The sequence below is a fragment of the Patella vulgata genome, chromosome 7, assembly GCF_932274485.2.
Source record: "Patella vulgata chromosome 7, xgPatVulg1.2, whole genome shotgun sequence".
Taxonomy (NCBI): Eukaryota; Metazoa; Mollusca; class Gastropoda; family Patellidae; genus Patella; species Patella vulgata.
The window spans coordinates 52,944,173-52,965,962 of record NC_065885.2 but is presented as its reverse complement, the minus strand read 5'-3'; the positions used below and the strand labels follow the sequence as shown (position 1 = coordinate 52,965,962).

Here is a 21,790-nt window from a genome sequence, read left to right as displayed (position 1 = left end):
CTCAGTCCATCCCTCTCTGTCTCATATTCAGAGCATAGTTCTTGGAATTTCTTAGAATAGCATGTACGGTTCTGATTAAATATTATTTATTTTCGATATACTACATTTACATCTGACATATATTCTTTGACTCCTATTGGCCTGTGGGTCTGTGTAAATATGTAAGAATGTCTCTGATTGGTCCAGATAGTGTACATAGAAATATTGCTAGTAGTACTTGGCTCTGATAACTTACAGTGTAGATTAACAAAAACAAAACAAAAAAAATGAAATGAACATGTAATGCTATTTTAAATAAATTAAGCATAGTACAAGATTGAATTATGTCTGTATTATATTTCTTTGTTTTTACATTTTCAGTTTAGGTGTTTCCATTCCAACATACCAGGCATCCTATCCTAAGTTTTTAGGCGATATTCTGATGTTTAGTAAGTACATGTATATTATTTTGCATTCTGGAAAAAAAATTGTTTTATATCATATTTCATTGTTTTACTAAAAGATACTCTAAACCAAGGAATTCATGCTTTAAGTGTGACCTAAAGTCACATTCATTTCTGATTAGTAATAAAGTACAAAGTATGCTTCTTTGGTCATCGTTCACTGGATGATTTAAGAAAAAAAAATCAATTTGAGTTGAAGTTATACAGATACACTGGGAATGTCCAAATTAGAATGTATGCAACATTTAAAACATATATTTCGATCCATTGCTGAAATATAAAATTTAATTTATCTTAACTGAGCTCAGAAATGTCTAGGGTATTCTATCTCCATTAAAAGGATAATTGAATTGAAGATTTCTATCTTATTTTCCAGATCATTCTGTATTTAAGTCAAGTTCCTATGTAAGAATGATAGCACCATGGTAAGTTTGAGGATACATTTCACTAGATTTTAATTTTATTGATAATTTTTTAGGTGTTATAAGAAGGTTTCTTTACATCTGAATTTTGACATCCAGGCTCCTGTTTGTTATATCAAAACAATAGTTAATTGTATAACTGGGACATTCATGTACAATTGTAATTTCAAGTTCATCATCCCTACAAAAAAAGCTGTGCTTATTAAAGAGCCTAATGTGTGAATACTTGTCACAGATTTCCTGAATGTTTGTGATAGCAATGGACAAATCCCCAATAAAATCATCTTGGCTTCCTCTTATTTGGCTGTTAGTTACCTTTGATGATATTATTGTTAAAACTTCTGTACTATTGTATGATCATGATGATCATGACTTAAAACCACACCAACAATCTCCTATAGTAGGCCTACTGGGTACTTTAGTCTGAAGTCAATTAATCATATGGAAGATGATCACTGATTTATTGTGGTATTGGGGTGTATAGGCCACAAGATGGCCTGGATTGTTTATGACAATCAGAAGAGCTAATTAAAAACAGCCATCTTCCATTTCACTCCATCCCAGAATTCCATCTAGGATCAAAGCCTTTTATTAATCAAGGGAAGTTACTCTATTAACACAAAGAACTCGAGAAGGGTTCAGACCACTATTCCTTAATAATATGAATAAGTTGGTTTAGTAAAGGAGTATATGACATTATTATACATGTGGTTCAACTTTTTATCAAATGTTCTCTCGATGTTTCGTCAAGTTTTCTCTTATGGTTTTCAAGCATACAAACATGTATAAATATAATGAACCATTCATTGTATGGTTTTAGTTTTCTTTTTTTTTTTATTGCTCTATCGCTAAAATTTACAGTAGTAATAATGGTCTTAGGTAACTAATTTTAGTGGACAAAGATGAAAGCCAAGCTGCAGTAATTTAAAACATAGACAAATATAAGTCAAATTAATTGTATCATGTTTTAAATTATCTAACTTTGTGTTTGGTTATATACAGGGATTATTGTGAGAATATGAGTAGATTTGATGGATTGAGTGGTACTATTGATGATATTATTCAGTTATTAAAAGAAAGATCTGCTAATGATTCATGTTGTAAGTATAGTAATACATTCAAACTGTGAGCATTAACTGATAAAACATCTTAGTTACAGATCTAGATCTGTGGCGCTTTTAGCCAAGCACATAGGACAAAGTAGCTATAGAAAATTTGTAATTGGTCCCCACTTCATGAAGTAAGGCGACTGGCCGGCTCATCGAGGATTTAAAAAGATGTTTTTTAACCAAGATTTGCACTGTGTATGAACATGTTCACTAACAATTAATTCTGCTTACATTTCTTTTTATACAGGGAATAAAGAACTATTGTTTCAGTTATATTGGGATCTTAAAGTTATGAACAGTTTAGAGAAATATTATACAATGTAAGTCTTATAATATTTTTATAAATATGAATTATTGGGGTACTATGGTCTTGTGTTACAACTGGGCAAGCTTTACTTACCACTATAAAGTCCCAAAATTCCAGGACACTTTTCAGTCCTTATATTTGCATAAGTAAGGAAAATGCTTATTGACCTACTGCTGCATTGTATGTTTAACAAAAAGTTTCAAACAATGAATTCAAATGTATTGTATTGATTCTGGGCAGGGAATTATTGTATTATTGCACAAGATGTACATAGAGGTTAAAGGTACAATATAGTCCTTAAAATGTACGTTTGTCTACTAGTTGTGACGGGTGATTTGATCCTGACAGATATTAAGTAAAACTTCCTGGTCCTTGCTTGCGACAGGTTGAGAACTTTTACTTGATATTCAGTAAATTGACTTAATTATATTTGATTATTCGTTTCGAAAATGATACTGATGAAAAAAATAGATATGAATAAATTCATGCGAAAAGCTAAGATTGAATACCACATGCAATGTTGTAAATGCACACAGCTAGTTAATAACGACTAATTTCACACCATCTACACATGTAAAAAAAATTTCTTTCTATTTTATATAGGTTAGAATCAGAGGGTAAATTAGATGGATTAATTATTGCTTTCGTGGCTACTAATGGTGGATTAACACAGATATACCAACACAGGTAGGTTTTGATACAGTTCTTCTTTCTCTCCAGATATCAAATTCTGGTTTAGTCCAGGAATAAATAGTCAGTGTTTGATAGAATAAATAGGGAAGGGGGAGTAGAGGAGAAGTTGGTCAGTGATATAATAAGTAGGGAACTTAGAAAAATAATAGGGGAGTAGAAGAGATGTAGGTCAGTGTTTGATATCTATGAGCTAAAATGACTCAAAAACATAAACTATCGTACAAATTACCAGAGGATTTAAAAAATACTTAATGCTCTCGAACCCAAGGTTATAGCATAACCTTAGCCAGGGGAGGGAGTGTTTCATAATATGCATATTGTTAAGATGAAATCTTGAAATTTCAGTGAAAATCAGACAATGGAAGAATATAGAGATACATGGAAGGCTGATTATTATAAACGAACATTAAATACAGATAAATATATGTTTGTACCACCAGAACCTATTGGTAAATATTAATACTTATTGACTTTATCTTGTATTTATACCACTGGATCTGGATCAATAGTTGCTAGGGCTGTCATGATATCTCATGTATTGCGATATATGTATTTATACCACAGGATTGGGATCAATAGCATATAGTTGCTAGACCTGTTGCAATCAGTCTGATTAGATCAATATTTTGTTTCGTATTTTTATACTTTCGATGACCTACACTACATGAAGATCTGACCAGTTGTAGTGGGAGGTCGTGTCAGGGGTCGTACGATGGCTTTTGACCCTATGACATTAGACATTGATAAATCTGTCAGTGTTGACGTTTCTAGTGGTTTACCCACAGTTCCATGCATCGCACACCAAGATGGTGTCATTGGCTGATCCCTCACACCATCCAGAACGCAGGTTATATAACAACACTTCCAGATCCTAGTGTAGTACAGACAAATAAAACGAAATATAAACTATAAAAAAACGAAATGAATCTGTGTTTTAATCAGATTGTGTTGCAATATATCATGTATCACATTATTTTGTTCCACGATATGCCAAAAGACTTTCACACAAATTATATAAGGTGTTTTTTTTTCATTAAGAATAATCAGCATTGAAACCTGTGTTCAGATCATGTAAACTTAGCTACCAATCAAATTGCACATATTGGCCTGATGAACAACCTTTTGTAGTGAATTATGGTATTTTTAAAACCCAGATGTGTGAGTTTTGTATGTTATTTACAGTGAATGTTATTGTAAAATAATATTTCAGATTTATCTAAAAATGAGAGTGGTATACCACAGATAATGGTCAGTCATTCTATTAATATTAAAGATGGTACAATGTCTAGAGTTATATACAAACCAGCAGGTAAAATATTACAGCCTTCTTTACTCTTCAATGTTTTTAAAAGTTCAAGAACTTTATTTTTAGAAAGATTGTCCATATTAAATGCTTTAAATGTAAGCCTTTATTTTTAGAAAGATTGTTCATATTGTTTGCATATTTTGTTATGCCATTCTTCTATAATTGGACTCAGGAGTTTCAAAGTAGGTCATTCTACGTTAAAAGGGATGTTCCATATTTCTTTTTTCTCATAAAAGAAAAATGATAATGATGAGAGCTACTGGCTTCAATTTCAGAAAAATTTAATAACTATGCATTATTAGATATCAACTACTAAATGATCTTTTACACAGCATCATATCTGTTGGGGTTTTTTTTTCAGTGGTTGGAGTAAAAATAACTCATGACAAAATACAGGAGAAACTCATCAATGATTCAGAGAAATTTGGTATACAATATCCTTTAGCTTATCACTGTAATGAATCAGATTATTTGTCTTGTCATTTACTGGACGATGGTGGTTTCTTAGTCTCAACTAACCAGGAAGATTTAGTTCCCAAGGTTAGTTATGAATGAATGTAAGAGTTACGAATACTGTTTGTAAAAACAACTCACATATAAACTATGTTTTGACATCAACTATAAATCTAATTGTCTGTATCTAATAGTTGTTGTTAAATACATTTATCATGACTGACAGATAGTTGCTACAAGGTGATGGCAATTGGTTGCTAAAGAAAATAATGGTCTCTTTTTCTCAACCCATTCATTTAGATAAGCCAGTCATTCCCCTTTTATTAGTCGATGGAGAAAATAAGAAATCAATTATAACATATTATGGTGCAATAATTTGATTATGCCTTGTAATTTTGTTTAATTTGTTTCATTTTAGATTGGAGAATTTTTTGGTAAAATTGATCCAAGTGTTATGGAGAGATTATTGAATGTTTCTGTATATAACAGGTTAGTCTTTAAATGGCAGGTTTGTAGAAACGAATTGTTAGCATCTAAATCTATGTTCAGGTAGATGTTAGATTCAGTTACTTGTTTAAGCGATGACGAAAGCGGCAACTTATGAAGACCAGGTCCCTGCGCATTATTCAATTAAAATGTATCATGTTCACTCTCAAATTTTTTCGCGATATTTTGACTATTTGTTCAAAAAGTACACTCATCATATAATTGGTTTTAGACACAGTCCTTTATAAAGTCAGAAAGTACCCACCTTTGTACTTCTATTTTACTTCTTTCTTATCATTATAAGATCAATAGAAAATTCAATTGTTTAATGTACTAACTTGAAAGCCACATAAAGTTATTTTTGAGAGATTGTTTATTCATAGATAACTTTCTTTTTATTTTCACAGAAACAAACATTTGAATTATCAAGCATCTTGTGTTATCCGTGATGATGATACTACCAGTGCTGGTTTTACTGCCTTTAAAATTGTAAGTTGAATAATATCAGGGTTAGTTACTGAACAGGCTTCTGCTGTACTAAGGTTATGATAATGTTGATTTTATGTAGCTTGTTAAAAGGGGAGGGGTGGGGTGGGGAACACATTAGTCAAGAGTCTATACAAAGTCTTACTAAATAGAAAATATTTTAGGAGCTGCAGCAGATTCAAAATTCAGTATGTCACTGTGATGATGTGTATTTCAATGAATGATGGTAGAGAAAAGTTGCAGTCAATCCCTGGTTCCATTCACTGGATTTGGTAAAACTTTATGAAATTAAGGGAATTTTTACATGCAAGAATGTATGTATCAAAAAGTTTCCTTGAATTATACTTTTCTATGAAACATATTTGTATATTTTCAGCCCTCCATCAATTTATTATTTGATTTTCTATCAGTGAACTGGTGGTCAGCTAAATTTTCATGGTGTGTATTGTATTCTTGTTTTCTGTACCTCTGCTAATTTACCAATATTATATAGAAAATGATGCACATTGAATTTGATAATTTAATATCTACTTATGTTTTAACAATTTGTTTCTGTTTTCATCAAGTCACTTTACTTCTACACTGTTCCTCAGGACCAAGGAACTCTATTGGAATACAGAATTGCACATTGAGAATGTTTTTTGAAACGATTGGATTGTATATATTTAGAGTATCATAACAGTTTTTGGTCCTTTTCTCCTAAACCTTGTGAACATTTTACATGTCTGATATTTTCTTTTCAAACTTTTTTGCTATTGTTGCCCTAATCCTAAGGAGGATTTATATTAGAATTCAGACTCTCCCATCTATGTTATGCATAGTTATTCTTACTCTGAAATTTGAAAGCTGCTCTTCAAAAAAACTGCTGGTGGGTTTATATGCATTGTCTGGCAACTCTATGTTTACTTCTGTTTATAAAGGTCAAAATTGATTGTTCCATAATATTTTGCAGGTTATATATAAACTTCAATATTTACAAGTAAGTACCATAGAATATATCTTTACTTGTAAGCTTACTTTACTGTACTGAAGTAGTTAAATTTACATGTACTATGTACAATAGTTGATATTGTCACATGTTTAAGTGAAAGTATAAAGTAAAGTATTCATATTTTATGGTTTATGAAAAGGATTTCCTGTTAAAATATTTAGATAATTTGTTATTTTTTTGTCATTTCAGTTGGCTTTTCCCAGAACCAACTTATGGTATGTTTTATATTCAAATTTTGTTGTGTAATTTGTTTGATAAAGTGTTGAACATCTCTTTATTATATTACTTTTTATTTTCTTTATCTGTAAAGAAGAACTGACAGGATTTTTAAATTCATGATCAGTTCACATTTTGACAAATATAACCCAAACATATCTTTTGGTTAAATTTTGATGTCCTTTTTGACTTTGCCGGCTTCTTTATACAGCTTGGTTAATGCTTAGAGATATGAATTTTGTGTTTTTTTGACAGTATACGGTGTTGAGGATGAGATACCAAAAGTAAAGACATGTGTTCAAGTTATGTATCAGTATTATTATGGTGAAGAAGATAAATATGATGATAATATAATTTGTGATAATTGTACAAGGTGAGTTGATTTAAAGTAGCAAAGTCGCTAACTCAATATCATCCAAAGTCTTCGACAATGAAAACACAATTATTTGTCAATTTAAGTCAGCATTGATGTTGTGATCTTACCGGGAAAAGATGGGCTCCTGATATCCAATATTTAAGACAAAATAAACATTTTACCATTGGTACACGAATCGTGCACCATAATGCGTTTCAACACCATTTGTAACGACGCTAGACATATTCCACAAATCATGTCAAACAGTGACGTATATTCTTATCTGGAGAACATGCGCATTCGATTGAGGCTTCTGGCATATTTCGCCGAACATAACTGATTTGAAATTAGAGTAAAAACGTAAACGATTGAATGTAAATCAGTTTATATACATTCATATTACATATGTCAATTTCTAGGTCCCAAATATTAGCGATTTAGCTTCTTTTATAAGTATTGTTCTTATATGCACTTAAGAAAACTATTGAAAGTGTGTTTATAAAAAGAATGAGGACAATCTGGCAGTGTTCCTTCAGACCAGTGATGGGATTTTGCCCGTATATTCCGGACTTGTCCAAATCTTTTTTTCCAAACGCCCAAAATTGTCCGACCGGGAATATGCCCAATCGGACATCAAGACATGGTGAATAATATTCCAAATTAATATAGTTTACTGAGTGTATAACTACCACTCAACCCGATTATCGTCAATAATACGCTGGGTTTATTAGGTAATTAAGTGATCAACGTATTTATCGTGTTATACCGTCTATAGTATAAACCTACCTTGATTTAACTACTTAATCTGCCTTGATTGACTGACTTAATCCTTTGTCGGACAATTCATCAATCTAATCTTAAACAGAAGTCATTGCTTTCCTTTTGTCGGACTATTCATCAATTCAATAAGAATGATTATAATTTTAATCCACCTCATTTGTCGGGCATCTTAATCGCATTGATGTGAGCCGACATCATCTATAATAAACTAATCATAGATGTCACATATCGTAAGAGTAAATAACACCCTAAATCAATGGACAGTCATTTTGTCTACGATATCTTTTACGTCTTTTAAGAATCCATATAGAAATTCTCATCCATGGTGGCACTTTCCCTTGATCTCGAGCGCGGCACGAATATTGCTTAACATATTATTAGGCAGTGCTTACTATGAAGCCGTGTGATGAGTCACGTAGGCAATTAGTCTCTATTATCCAGAAAAATATTCTACGAATATATTGAAGACTAGGAGTTTCTGGGTGACCGAGACTAGTACGCACCCAGCAAAATAACAAAAAGGGGAGGGGCTACCAATAGCTATATGAGCAGAAATTCTAACGTATTTGTAGGCGTCAATCATTCTGCTGTGTTGCCTATGATGCCTGTCACTCTGTCGTGACTATGAAAGAGTGTTATTCGCTGAAGTTAGCTTTGCCTGTTTACAAGTGATTTAACTATTTCGAAAGTTCTGCATTCATATTTTGCTGCCGTATAAACGAAGACACATAATTCTAAAGGAATATTATGGTTGTGAATTTGATGCCGAAGCAGGATCGGCAAGCTTTCATTCAACATGTCACGAAAATATTACGGGATTTGAATATTTTGTTGACATGTGGTTTTTAATTGTGGTATGAATTGAATACTGTACGGGAATTAAATATGAAAAATAGCGAGGTTCACCTATTTTTATTACGTACGGGATTTGAATATTTTGACATGTGACTTTTAATTGTGGTACGAATTCGTCTTCTTAAATAACGATAAGAGTTATGCCCCTTTATTTTCGGTAAAATGTCCGACAAGTAAAATTTTGAAATCCCATCAGTGCTTCAGACTCAAGTTAATAATGTTTGTAGTTTTGACAAGATGTGTGCATTTTGGTAACCAGAGCACTGATATATTCAAGACTTAGCCTCGCTTTCCCATTTTTAAATTAATCTAGTTAAAACTCATATAACATTTCAAGCCTAAAGAAAGGCCTATAATAGGCAGATTTAGCTCTTGCATAATATATGTTTAATAATGATAGGACTCATTAGTACTTCAGTTTTTAGGAACCAAATTACTTTCTCACTTCTCAAATGGTGTCTTGTTCGAATTGCCATTATTAAGTAAATGATAATCTTCTGAGGAGTTCTCGATCACAGCTTGTAATGTAATTTTAATAAATGAAAGAAAGAGAAGATGTTGACATGAACTATGTTTTGTATTTATTTATAGGAAAGTAATAGCAGTAAGATTAACAAAAAATAATTTGATACTAGTAGTAACGGATCCTATATGTCAGGAATGTAGTATGTATAAACCATTATTACAACAACCCCAACAAGTCAGTGATGATGGTAGGCAATACTTTTTTTTTCATTATTATTTCTAGCCTATTTAAATTTTCACTAGCCATTTGTCCTGTGTAAAATATCAGTATAGTATCAATTTACGATACAGACAAGCACATGGGTTACTATCTGTTATCACTGTTCATCTATGGAGTAGAGATTAGCCTTATCAATTTTGAGTTAATGCCCCTTACCTGGAAACCTTTTGTACACTCTAAACAAGAGAAGGGTATTAGGTGAAGAAGCTTACTGTATAATAGCTAACACTGATTGTCATGTTTCAATTCCTGGCAAACTCTATTTAAAACTTGCTGTTTTACTACATACAGGCCTATCCAAGAATTCCAAATTTGATTGGGACATAAATATACCTAAAGCATTTTAAGAGGCCACATATTCTTAAATTAAAGGTGCATTATGTAAAGATTTAGATATAGAGCTGTCTGTTCTTGCTACTGAAGAACAGAAAATCAAATTAGTTTGGCCTTGTAAAGAAAACTTCTTCAAGTTAATTATTTATTTTTACAGAGGAAGATGATGAAATCTGTCAGTTATCAGAAGAACCTCGGTACAGAAAACATCCAATGAATTGTTATGATCAAGATGACAGGGTCAGTATGTCATATGTTATGTAATACAAATTGTCTTTATCAAATAAATTACCAATTGTTCAAAACATCTATCCAATAACAGAAACTGAAGCATAAAAATATGGCGCTAGTAACACATGAACAAAATTATGTTATATATTGGTACCAGCAATTCTGGGAAAGGATCAATCAAGAACTATTGGTCTGGATAAAAAATTGGATTATTTATTTATATGGTAATTGGCTATAAAGTTCATGGAGTGACTTAGGGAAACATTGTCCTAATCCACCATGTATTCTGCATACTTTCAACCAAAAGTATAGGTCACATTAACACTGTTTTGTCAGATTTGTTGGACACAAAGCAGAAAGTTTTTGGGCCAGAGCTATCTGGTTTATTACTTTCACATTGATAGGTATAGTATTTAACATCTGTTAAAAGACAAATCATCTGCAATTTTGAAGATATAAATAATTGTAATGACTGCAAGCTTGTATTGTAATGTATTATATGTCTATTATTTTGTAGGAAGATGAAAGTAAATGTGGAAGTGGATCTATATTTTATCATAATACATTAAATCTGCTTCTTTCTTGTTCATTAATGTTATCTATAGTCTGGCTACTCACTAACTCAGCCAGCTGATAAACTACCCAAATTACTATTATTATTTTAATTCCATTTGATTTTCTTCCCTTAAGTGCTGGAGGTTTTCCCATTCCTAATTGTTGGCTGTTGGAATATAAAAAACCTAAATATTTAGTGTTAGCCAACAAATGTTTTGTTTTCAAGGAGAATCAGCTCCTGTTGTCAGTATTTATTTTAGAAATACTCTCTGGCATCAAATGTCAACCGCTGATCAAATTGTAAATTTATTATTTAAAGTATACTTTAGTAATTTTTGTGACAGATTGCCATTGAAATATATTAACTTGATGTGATACTGAAATGTAACATAAGTTTTTAATCAAATGTTATTTTTATTCAAAAGATTAGCTACTCTGAAATCAGTATTTATTTTCGAACAGTAGGCTATATGGTATAAATAACTTACTTATTTTGTCTTAAAGTATTAGTTTTCGTCTTAGAGATTCAAAATGTGTAAATACAACTTTCTATGTCGCGTCCATGCCTTGATGAAGATGTGTAGTATTTTCCTGAAGATTTTGTAAATTGATAATACTTTTCCATCTGATTAAGAGGATTTTTGTTTGTTGTATATTTAAGATATTTGTCGATAGGATTGAATTTTTTTATTATTATTTTATTATTTAAAACCCAAATTTCTCCCTTTGCACTTCAGCTTCACTTTTCAGGTTTTCTTCAATTTATTTATCTTTTTTATGATTATTATTTTTGAGCAATTTGCTTTATTTACATTTTAATCAATTTTGGAGAAAAAAAAATCCTCATGGCTTCCTTCAATATATTTAAAAACCAAATAGAAAATTTAATTGTTCCTTATGGATATTGTACTGTGATTTTGGATGCTAAGTTATACTGGTATACATATTAGATACTATAAACAACAAAATATGTATACCGGGTATTAGTTTTAAAAAAAATAGAAAAGGGTCAGATTGAATTTAATTGTGTAGGCTGAAGATTATAAGATGTGTTCTTTTTTTTGTCGGGGGGGGGGGGGGGGCTTATAAAATATGATATACACCATTTAATTACAGTGTCACATGTGCAATATAAATTCTAAGATTGGATGGATAAAATCTCAACTTAAGTGCAATATAAATTGTATTATTGATATTATGATTTTATTATAACCTCTTGATATATGTATGATAATGTGCAATATTGATTTATAGGATATAAGATGATACTGATTGTGAATATTGAATATCCTGAATTGTGATATAAATTATAACCTAAAATATTGGATATCATCAATTGTGATATAAATTATAGCATAAAATAATATTTGATCATAAAGTGTGATATAAATTATAACACAAAATCTTGGAGATCATGAATTGTGATGTTATTTATAACATAAAATGATATTTGATCATAAAGTGTGATATAAATCATAACACAAAATATTGGAGATCATGAATTGTGATATAGATTATATTTAACATAAAATAATATTTTATCATAAAGTGTGATATAAATAATAACATAAATTATAAACTATAACCAATTACATTAAAGGCTGTTAAAGAACCTTGAAATAATACAGATATAAATTATAATATGAAATAATACAGATATAAATTATAATATGAAATAATACGAAATACAATGGATGTGATATAAAATAAAACCGGACATGTTAAGTGCAATATTGCTTTAAACATACATTCTCATAATATTTATCAAGAAGAATTCAATATAAATTGTTAAACAAAGTCAATATTTGTATCAATTGTTTTCTTAGTTGTTCAGGAGAGCCAGAAACACCAGATACAAGTTATACAACCTTTTAACTAATGATAAACTTATATTTTTCTTATTCTGAAATGTTCCAGTGAAGTGCAATATGAAATTTAAAATAAGATATATATATAAAAGAATATAATTTTTTCAATCAAATATAATATAATAAATTAAATTATGATATCTCTGATAACACAGTCCATTTATCAGCATACTGTTGACTCAAAATTAGTTATATTGATATTAGTTATATTGGAAGTTAAATGCCCATTGGTGAACTTTTCGTGTGTTTCAGTGTTCATGTAAACATACAGCCCATATTAGTCAAAAATATTGGGTAATTCTAATCATGGTTTTAGAAAAGGTTGGTTTTTGGAATAATTATATTAATTAAATTAAATATTATTATGAAGCTGAATTAAATTAAATTCCCTCATTGAGAAATAAAGCTAGACATTTTATTAGTGGCCAAAATTAGTCTCTGTATGCACCAAGTAAGTGTAACAGCATTACAAACACAAAATACCTGATGGGCATTTAATTGTTATTTGATGGTATTATTTAATATACAGTACACCTAGCAATACATGTCTCTTATTCTGTGCCAGATGAGTCATATATTTTTAAAAGTCTACAGTACAGGCAAAAGCAACCCAAAGTAAAATTTATCTGTACCTACGAGTGATATGGGTGTAACTGTATTATAGGTTGTTTATAGTTGGTTGTGGTGAATTATTTATTATGTAGATATATAAATTACCTATTAATTATCTACTTATTTATTAACTGTTTGTTATTTATTAAGATTACCAAATATTCTATGTTACATGTACAAATAGTTGTTTATTGTAAGAGAAAATATAAAGTTGTTGTCTGATATCTTTATTTAACAAGACAATGCCTGATATGCCTCATTAAAATAAATATTAATTAAGGTACAGGTTTATATACGTTAATTACATTTAGCATAAATTTGCATAAGTTTTGTTTCTTTTCTCTTTTTTGAAAAGGTAAATATTCTTCAGATTTTGCCAAAATTGAAACCCTGTAGAAGTAAAATAGCTAACCAAAAATTTAATTTTTACTATATTTTTTTTTATACAAAAAGAATGTATGTATTTATAATTTTTGTTCCTTTTTTCCTAATTTTCAAATTATATTAACCTTTGTATATATTGTTTGTTTTTTTATAATTTAGAATTTTATTACATGTAAATAAACTGAATATGTAACATCCTTGTATATAGAAACAAATCATTTCATTCTCCACAAACTCTTGCATTATGTGTTCTCATCATATGTACGTCTCTCTTTGCTCAATCAATTTCTTCCTTTTTAAGTATTTGTTCCTTGATTGTGTGAATATTATAATCAAAATGTAATGTGTTCGATTCTGATGCCTTGGAATGCCTAATAATCCTAGTACTGCATTCTTGTTTATAGAGTCCTTTAAAAACATGGCTCAAAAAAAAAAAGGTAAAATGATGCCTTGAACACCTTATTAGCCTAGTATTGCATTCTTCTTTAGAGTCCTATGTATACATTGCATCCAAAAATAATTATGGAATGTTCTGTAATTAAATTCTTTCAAACTCATGAAATGTGTCAAATCGTGTAAACAAGAAGAATTAGTGGCAACAAGGCATGTGTCAAATGCATGTGTTATTATCTCTCCCAATCACTATTTCAGAAAGGGTTATGTCACTATTCTGCACATGCTTAATATATATCTGAAATATTATATTATGTCACTATTCTGCACACGCTATATCTATAAACCAGACTAGCTTAATTATGACATGACCAAATTCTGTGTCACTTGACACTTCAGGTGTATTCACCTTGTGAAATATATATTTATTTAAAACGATGCAGTTCTGTTGATATTTTCTAGGAAACAACCACTGTTTAGTACACAATTTATTATTTTTTACTTTTAATATATTAATATAAACCCATTTACAGACATTTAAAAGTTTTATTTTGGTAGTTTCATGTCAAAAGGCTCTTTCTTTGAATTTTAGTTATTTAAAGATGCTTTATGTAAGATTTAGATAAAAGCTGACAGTTCTTGCTATAATAGTTAAAAACTAGATAATGAAAAGTGAATACCTTTTAAGTTTCAGTCAAGTTGAGTGACGTTAGGGCTGTTAGGAGAAAAGCAGAGTCTCGATTGTCATTGCTACCATTGTTACTATAATAACTAGTCTTGATTATCCATTTTTTAATTAAATCATTAACTGCCAATCGTGTTTAAATTTTTGGAAAATTTAAGAGCATCCTATGGCACAAAGAGTGTTAATAAAGGTCTAATTAATAATTTATATAACATAAAATTTATCATTATCTAATAACAAAATTATACAAAACATTAATACGTTTATACACTTAGTTATAATACACATGTATGGTATTGTGCAAAATGTATTTTCAAAAAGAAAAAATGTGAAAAATTAATTAAAAGCATAAAGGAATACTTTGTTAAAGGCTTGCTTGGCCAAGAATCATAACAGAATCAGTAAATGCTGAAATGAAACACATTAAAATTTAATGGTTTTCATATGTTGGAAAAAAAAAAAAAGCATTTGGTGTGAGTGTGATCATCATTTTGTTTGAATAATAATATTTGGCTTATTTTTAATTTAATCAATATTGATTGAATATTTTGAATATGTCTTAGTGGTTTATCTTTTCAGCATATATTGGAGATTTTCTTATATATTTATCATATTTTCATAATAGCATTTGGTATTTGGTGAATATTTTGTATTAATAATTTTTTTGAAACACTTTAATCATCTTTTTTTCTAATTCTCTGCCCTTTTAAAATATAGTTTCAATTATATTCAATCCATTTTTCTGACCTAATTTTAATGTGGTTGTATATTTCGTCGTCGCTCGTCATGGTCTGCTATTGGAGAAGCCTTTCAACTATTTCTAATGGTACTTGATGAAACTTAACAAATTTATCACACAATTTCTTTTAAATTTAGGTATGCATTGTTTACATTATTAAGACAGACCATTCCATTTTCATCTATTTCTGATAATTATAGTTAACCCCCTTCATAGCTTTGACTGGATTTCCTAATTATTTCTAGGAATTGAACAGAATTTCAGGTCTGTAATTAGATATAGCAATCTGATGTTCAAAAGTTGAGGACAATATTGACAGAATTATTGTTATTGCTTCTACTTGCTTCAAGAAAACAAAAGCATTTAATATTTATTATTGCTTGGATTATTGTGTAGCTGCTAGTTGGCACATGTTTAATTTGATGCCAGTATTTTTATTGCCAGTCTGTATATTGAAATGAATAGTTCTGTACAAGATTTTGTCATAAAAATATATTGTATAATACCTACAATAAAAACAATGTTGATACAATTAAAAATCAATTTTAAAACTGAATCTGTGATTAAAATTAAATGAAGAAGAAAGGCTGATAAAAAAAAATTAGCTGTTTTGTTGGTAAGCCTTAACATTCTTAAATTAAAGATACATTATGGGAGATTCGATAACGAGTTGGCAGTTCTCACTATAATAGTTAAAAACTAGATTATGTAAAGGCAATTTGCTGAAAATTTCATTCAAATTGATCCGCTATGAACCGAGAACTAAGCGGTTGAAATTTCCGCGTAGTCTCGATCATCATTACTAAAGTCAGTACGATAAACAGCATAGTCTTGATTATCCATTTAATCGTTAAATCGTGAAGGAAAGTTATGCAGTAAATCGGCTCATAATCCACTAAAGATCGCAGGCAAGCATAACCATCTAGAGTTGATTATGGTCTGGATAGGTTAATTAATGTCTAATTAATAATTTAGATAACATTTTAGGCCTAAAGAAAGACCTGCAATAGACAGATTTAGCTCTTGCATAATGTATCTTTAAACTAAATTATAATGTTATATATGAGTTATAAAAAAGTATACATCAATATGTTATTTTCAGTACCAGTACATACATTTTATTGTTAAATTATTTGCACCAGATTTTTTTTGATAAATGCGTGTATGTGTGTGATTAGTTTTTATATTGAATTCCTTATAAAATGCTTTCATCTTTATATGTGTACAGGGTTTTTATTCTCAGTTTTTTTTATCAATTGCTATCAATATCTAAACTATCTATTAATGCTAACATGGGTTATTGTTGTTGCAGTTTGTGTCATTGAGCAGAATGGGAAATCTCACTGTGCCCCCTGCTATTGTTCTCATGGGGGGATTAATCAAGCAAGGGGATTATCGAATACAATGGTGTTAAAAGTATAGTCTGTTTTTTTAAACTACTAGGTTTAAACTAATTAACAACTTTATTCACAAAAAATTTCATAAAAGTAACAACAAATACATGTATCAAACATAAATCATAACCCTACTAAATGTGATATGGCGTCAGTATATTCAATTGCACTTTTTATACGCCCACCTTGAAATGTGGTCGTATATTGTCGTCGCCCCCGTCCGGCGTCCACAATTGCTTGTGGACGCTCTATAGGCCAAAGTTAATATCCGATTGACTTTAATTTTATACACAGTGTTTAAGGTCATGAGACGAAGAAGCCTATTGATTTTCAGCGATTTCCGATAATTACTGCCAGAGTAATGGCCCTTGATTACTTCAAAAAATCTTGTGGATGCTCTAAAGGCCAAAGTCAATATCTGATTGACTTTAAATTTATATACAATGTTTAAGGTCATGAGACAAAGAAACCTATTGATTTTCAACAATTTCCGATAATTACTGCCAGAGTTATGGCCCTTGATCACTTCAAAAAAAAATCTTGTGGATGCTCTAGAGGCTAAAGTTAAAATCCGATTGACATTAAATTTATACACAGTGTTTAAGGTCATAAGATGATGAAGCCTATTGGTTTTCAGCGATTTCTGATAATTACTGCCAGAGTTATGGCCCTTGATCACTTCAAAAAATCTTGTGGATGCTCTAGAAGCGATAGTTAATATTCGATTGACTTTAAATTTATACACAGTGTTTAAGGTCATGAGACGAAGAAGCCTATTGATTTTCAGCGATTTCCAATATTTGCTGCCAGAGTTATGGCCCTTGATCACTTTGAAAAATCTTGTGGACGCTCTAGAGGCCAAAGTTAATATCCGATTGACTTTCAATTTATACACAGTGTTTAAGGTCATGAGACGAAGAAGCCTATTGATTTTCAGCGATTTCCGATAATTACTGCCAGAGTTATGGCCCTTGATCACTTCAAAGAATCTTGTGGATGCTCTAGAGGCTAAAGTTAATATCCGATTGAGTTTAAATTTATACACAGTGTTTGAGGTCATGAGACGAAGATTCCTATTGATTTTCAACGATTTCCGATAATTACTGCCAAAGTTATGGCCCTTGATCACTTTGCAAAATCTTGTGATGCTCTAAAGGCTAAAGTTATAATCCGATTGACTTCAGATTGATACACAGAGTTTAAGATCTTGAGACGAACAAGTATATTGATTTTCAATGAATTTTTATGACTTAAACAGTTAAATCCATGATATTAAAAGCTTTGCATACAAAACGTTAGCATGGGGCAGAACTTTATAAAAACCAAACAAATTCTAATAGTTTTCTGATAATTACTTCGTGAGTTGTTGCTCTTAATCAGATTTTAGTGTATTATAAATGTTTCATTACCGAAAAAAGTAAAAATATGCGACAACCCTTGTTGACTGCCCGGACGATTTAGTTGCTGTGGGCGTATGTTTCTTTGCCTGGCAACCTATATTTACTCCATTTAACAGTTTGATTTTTAGATCATTAATAGATTCTTCTACTCTTTTATATTTTCGTCTTTTAGGGGGCAATCGTCCCCCTTTATCCAATTGAACTATTGTATTTTCAGTAAAAGTCTGCTGGTGCTATTGGGTTTCGTATTTTTTACTCTGTACTTATACCCCAAATTAACTAAATTTTGACCTCCTTGAGAATTAGGAATAAACCCTATGCGAACTTGAGCCATTTTAAAAGATATAATGTAATTGGGGGTGACAACTATCCTTATATAATGAGAGTGAGTTTCTAATCATATATTTGATTGATTTATGAGTACTGTCTGAATGAAAGGTAGGTGAATAATATTTAAGATACGCGATAACCGATGACACATGAATTTAACTTATATATTTTAATCATTAAAATAATTAAATTTTAACTAGGTGAACAGTACTAATAAGGATACAGTCTATAATCCTTTGTTTACTTAAATTTTCACACCACTACCCTATAACACCAGTTGATTGGGGGGCACAGTGAGATTAAACCGAGCAGATAAATGGGATAGTTTTGATGAGTGGATAGGCCTATTGTTTGGTATCTCATTGGGATGGACTGAGAAGGAGTCTGCCAAGTTAATGTTCTCATATAGTTTGGGGGTTCCGTTTAGTCCTGATTTTACTTTGAATTGATAAGATTGTCCCATGCTGAATTTGTACATAAGGTAGGAGCATCAGCCATCAGGATAAAGGGTCATACCATGCCAAATCACCCAACTGGGTAACCAATACCCCACCCTTCTGTGATTTTGCTTAAATTTGGTTATATGCTTATTTTAGCAAAAATAGTTATCCTCTCTTTGCTGAAAACCTTGTGAACGCGACAGGAGGCTACAGTTTTTAAAATTTGAGTTGAACCATGGGATCATGACAGGACAAACCCTATCGATATTCAGCGTTACGCGACTTTCCATTCCAGAATTATTCCGCCTTTACCGAAAACCTTGTGCACGGGATAGAGGCTACAGTTTTTATACGCCCACACTTTCATGTGGACGTCTTGTATGTCGTCTCCCCTGGACGTCGTTTGTCTGTGGACACTGTACATGTCACAATTTTTATCAAATTTTGAGGAAACTTAAATGTTTATATCCAAAGATATCGGATGAGTTCGATTTTGACCGGACCGTAGCTTTATGGATTATTGCCCTTGATAATACGAAAAATTGCGTTTTTATCTTGTGGACCTACAATTTTAAACTGATTTTGATGAAAATGCCCAAAGATCTCGGATGAGTTCGATTATGGCACGTATAGGGCCGTAATTTCCTGGGTTATTGCCCCTGCTGGTACGAAAAACAGCGTTATTAGTTCGTGAAGTCTCCAGAGGGCACAATAATATATCGGCGTTACACAATAGTCACGGAGGAGTTCAAATTTCGTGAAAATCGGACCGAAACTAACCGTCAAAATGTCCGCTCCCCTTTACGTAAATAGTGGCAAATCATAGGCGAACAAGTCGGGGGGGCTTACTTTCGGGCAGACGGGTAAAGTGAAAAAAAAAATGTATTATTTCATCTTGATGGCAAAATCGTATTCTACGCAAAATTTTACTCTAGAAAAGTTGGGTCTGGGTTTGTGCCCATTTGATGGACCCTCCCCCCCCCCCCCCGCACTGAGCCTCCAGACTAGGTGTGCATCGATTATTAATTATGAATGCAGTTGCAACAGTCTGGCTGGACGGTTGGAATTCAGGTCGGCATCGAGTGTGATTTCGGTCACAAAAGCATTGGACAACTTCGGAGTTGCTTAACTCACCGGCTAGAATTAGCAGAAAACGCATTAGCGACGGTTAGATTTTCCAAATTTTCTCCGGGAGAGCGCGGACCCTATACCCCACGACCATTGATTGTTTGTTTGCGATTCAGGTGAGCCATCTATAGCAAAGACTATATTGGACCACACTGAAGTTTCTGGAATAGCAGAAAAACACGTTTGCGGCAGTTAAATATTCAAAATTTTCTCCCGACGGTACTGTCTCCTTGGACTGTAATTCCAGTCAGCCACCCTAATAAATAAGGCTATTTAGACCACTTTGAACGTTGCTGTATTCACGGGCTAGAATAGTATGGGGCGCCGTTTGTAAAATAATTATTTAATTTTTTTTATAGCAAAAAACATAAGATTTAACTCCGAATATTTAGATAAATATTAGAACAAAAATGGCATATATGTAAATATCAAAAAATATTGTAGCTAAAAGTCGAGTTTTTGGTCTATGAAAAACTTTAAATGTTATATCTTGATTTCACATCGCTTAGTTAAATATATAGCTAAATGTGCTGTTTTTCGTAGGTATAAATGCTAAATACTAAATCACTGAAAAATCTAAAGTTAAATATTTAGCTAAATATATAAACATTTAGCTAAATATATAAACATTTAGCTAAATATATAAACATTTAGTTAAATATATATATTTAGTTAAATATATAAACAGTTAACTAAATATATAAATATCATGCTAAATATATATGTTTAGCTAAATGTATAAATATTTAACTAAATATATATTTGTTGTCCCGCCAATATTTCTATTATCGTAAGCGACACAAAAAATTGCGCATAAAATGATGACGTGAGCCTTGGCACAAAAAGGGCTACTAGCAATTAGAAATGGAAGCTGACCACGAACTTGTAACCCGAATCACGGCCGAGGTACTCCGGCCGTTCGCACAGATCAAGGCAAGGTGCAGTCAATGGAAAGTTGTACACTACGTCATCGTTTAGCGTGAAGTCGCTTACAACAATAATTATTTTACAAAAAGCGTGGTACGGTTGCGCTTTGTAAATTTAACTATATGTTTAGCTAAATATATAATTATTTAGTTAAATATATAAATATTTAGCTAAATATATATTATTTAGCTAAATATATATTATTTAGCTAAATATATATTATTTAGCTAAATATATATTATTTAGCTAAATATATATTATTTAGCTAAATATATAAATGTTTAACTAAATATATAAATATTTAACTAAATATTTTAACATTTAACTAAATATATATTTAGCTAAATGTTTAAACATTTAACTAAATATTTAGCTAAATATTTATATATCATCAAATCTCTTGTTTTGGTCTTAATATTCAATGCTAAATGTTAAATATGAAAATAGAGACAAATCAAGAAATATTTATATATACTATTCAAAAAAAGTAGGGGATATTTGATTTTGGGGGCATAATACTAAAATATGCAAATGACTACGAAAAAAGTCACTATAGAACCTAACATAAGAAACATTTCCAGTTACATGTGACGCCCAAACGCACCAATAGCTACCGCATGGAATGCAGGTGATGCTTGGGATCATCATGGGGGTCCAACCCAAGATTTGCACGACTCTGACTTTGAATGTTACAGTCATTGTGGCATTGAATTCCAGGGTGGAA

General features: G+C 31.0%; 1 protein-coding gene across 1 annotated transcript in view; it reads left to right on the top strand.

The window, feature by feature from the left end:
- LOC126828790 (voltage-dependent calcium channel subunit alpha-2/delta-1) overlaps positions 1 to 16,664 on the top strand; it is a 47,586-nt gene extending 30,922 nt beyond the window's left edge. The window contains exons 22-38 of the mRNA XM_050558773.2: positions 361 to 428; positions 820 to 868; positions 1,868 to 1,965; positions 2,222 to 2,294; positions 2,885 to 2,968; positions 3,320 to 3,423; positions 4,185 to 4,283; positions 4,642 to 4,820; positions 5,152 to 5,222; positions 5,627 to 5,708; positions 6,082 to 6,143; positions 6,658 to 6,684; positions 6,886 to 6,911; positions 7,168 to 7,285; positions 9,494 to 9,615; positions 10,138 to 10,220; positions 10,729 to 16,664. Coding sequence (XP_050414730.2) covers positions 361 to 428; positions 820 to 868; positions 1,868 to 1,965; positions 2,222 to 2,294; positions 2,885 to 2,968; positions 3,320 to 3,423; positions 4,185 to 4,283; positions 4,642 to 4,820; positions 5,152 to 5,222; positions 5,627 to 5,708; positions 6,082 to 6,143; positions 6,658 to 6,684; positions 6,886 to 6,911; positions 7,168 to 7,285; positions 9,494 to 9,615; positions 10,138 to 10,220; positions 10,729 to 10,845 — 1,462 coding nt within the window. The 3' untranslated portion in view covers positions 10,846 to 16,664. The remainder of the gene's footprint in view (positions 1 to 360; positions 429 to 819; positions 869 to 1,867; positions 1,966 to 2,221; positions 2,295 to 2,884; positions 2,969 to 3,319; positions 3,424 to 4,184; positions 4,284 to 4,641; positions 4,821 to 5,151; positions 5,223 to 5,626; positions 5,709 to 6,081; positions 6,144 to 6,657; positions 6,685 to 6,885; positions 6,912 to 7,167; positions 7,286 to 9,493; positions 9,616 to 10,137; positions 10,221 to 10,728) is intronic.
- The last annotated feature ends 5,126 nt before the right edge of the window (positions 16,665 to 21,790 follow it).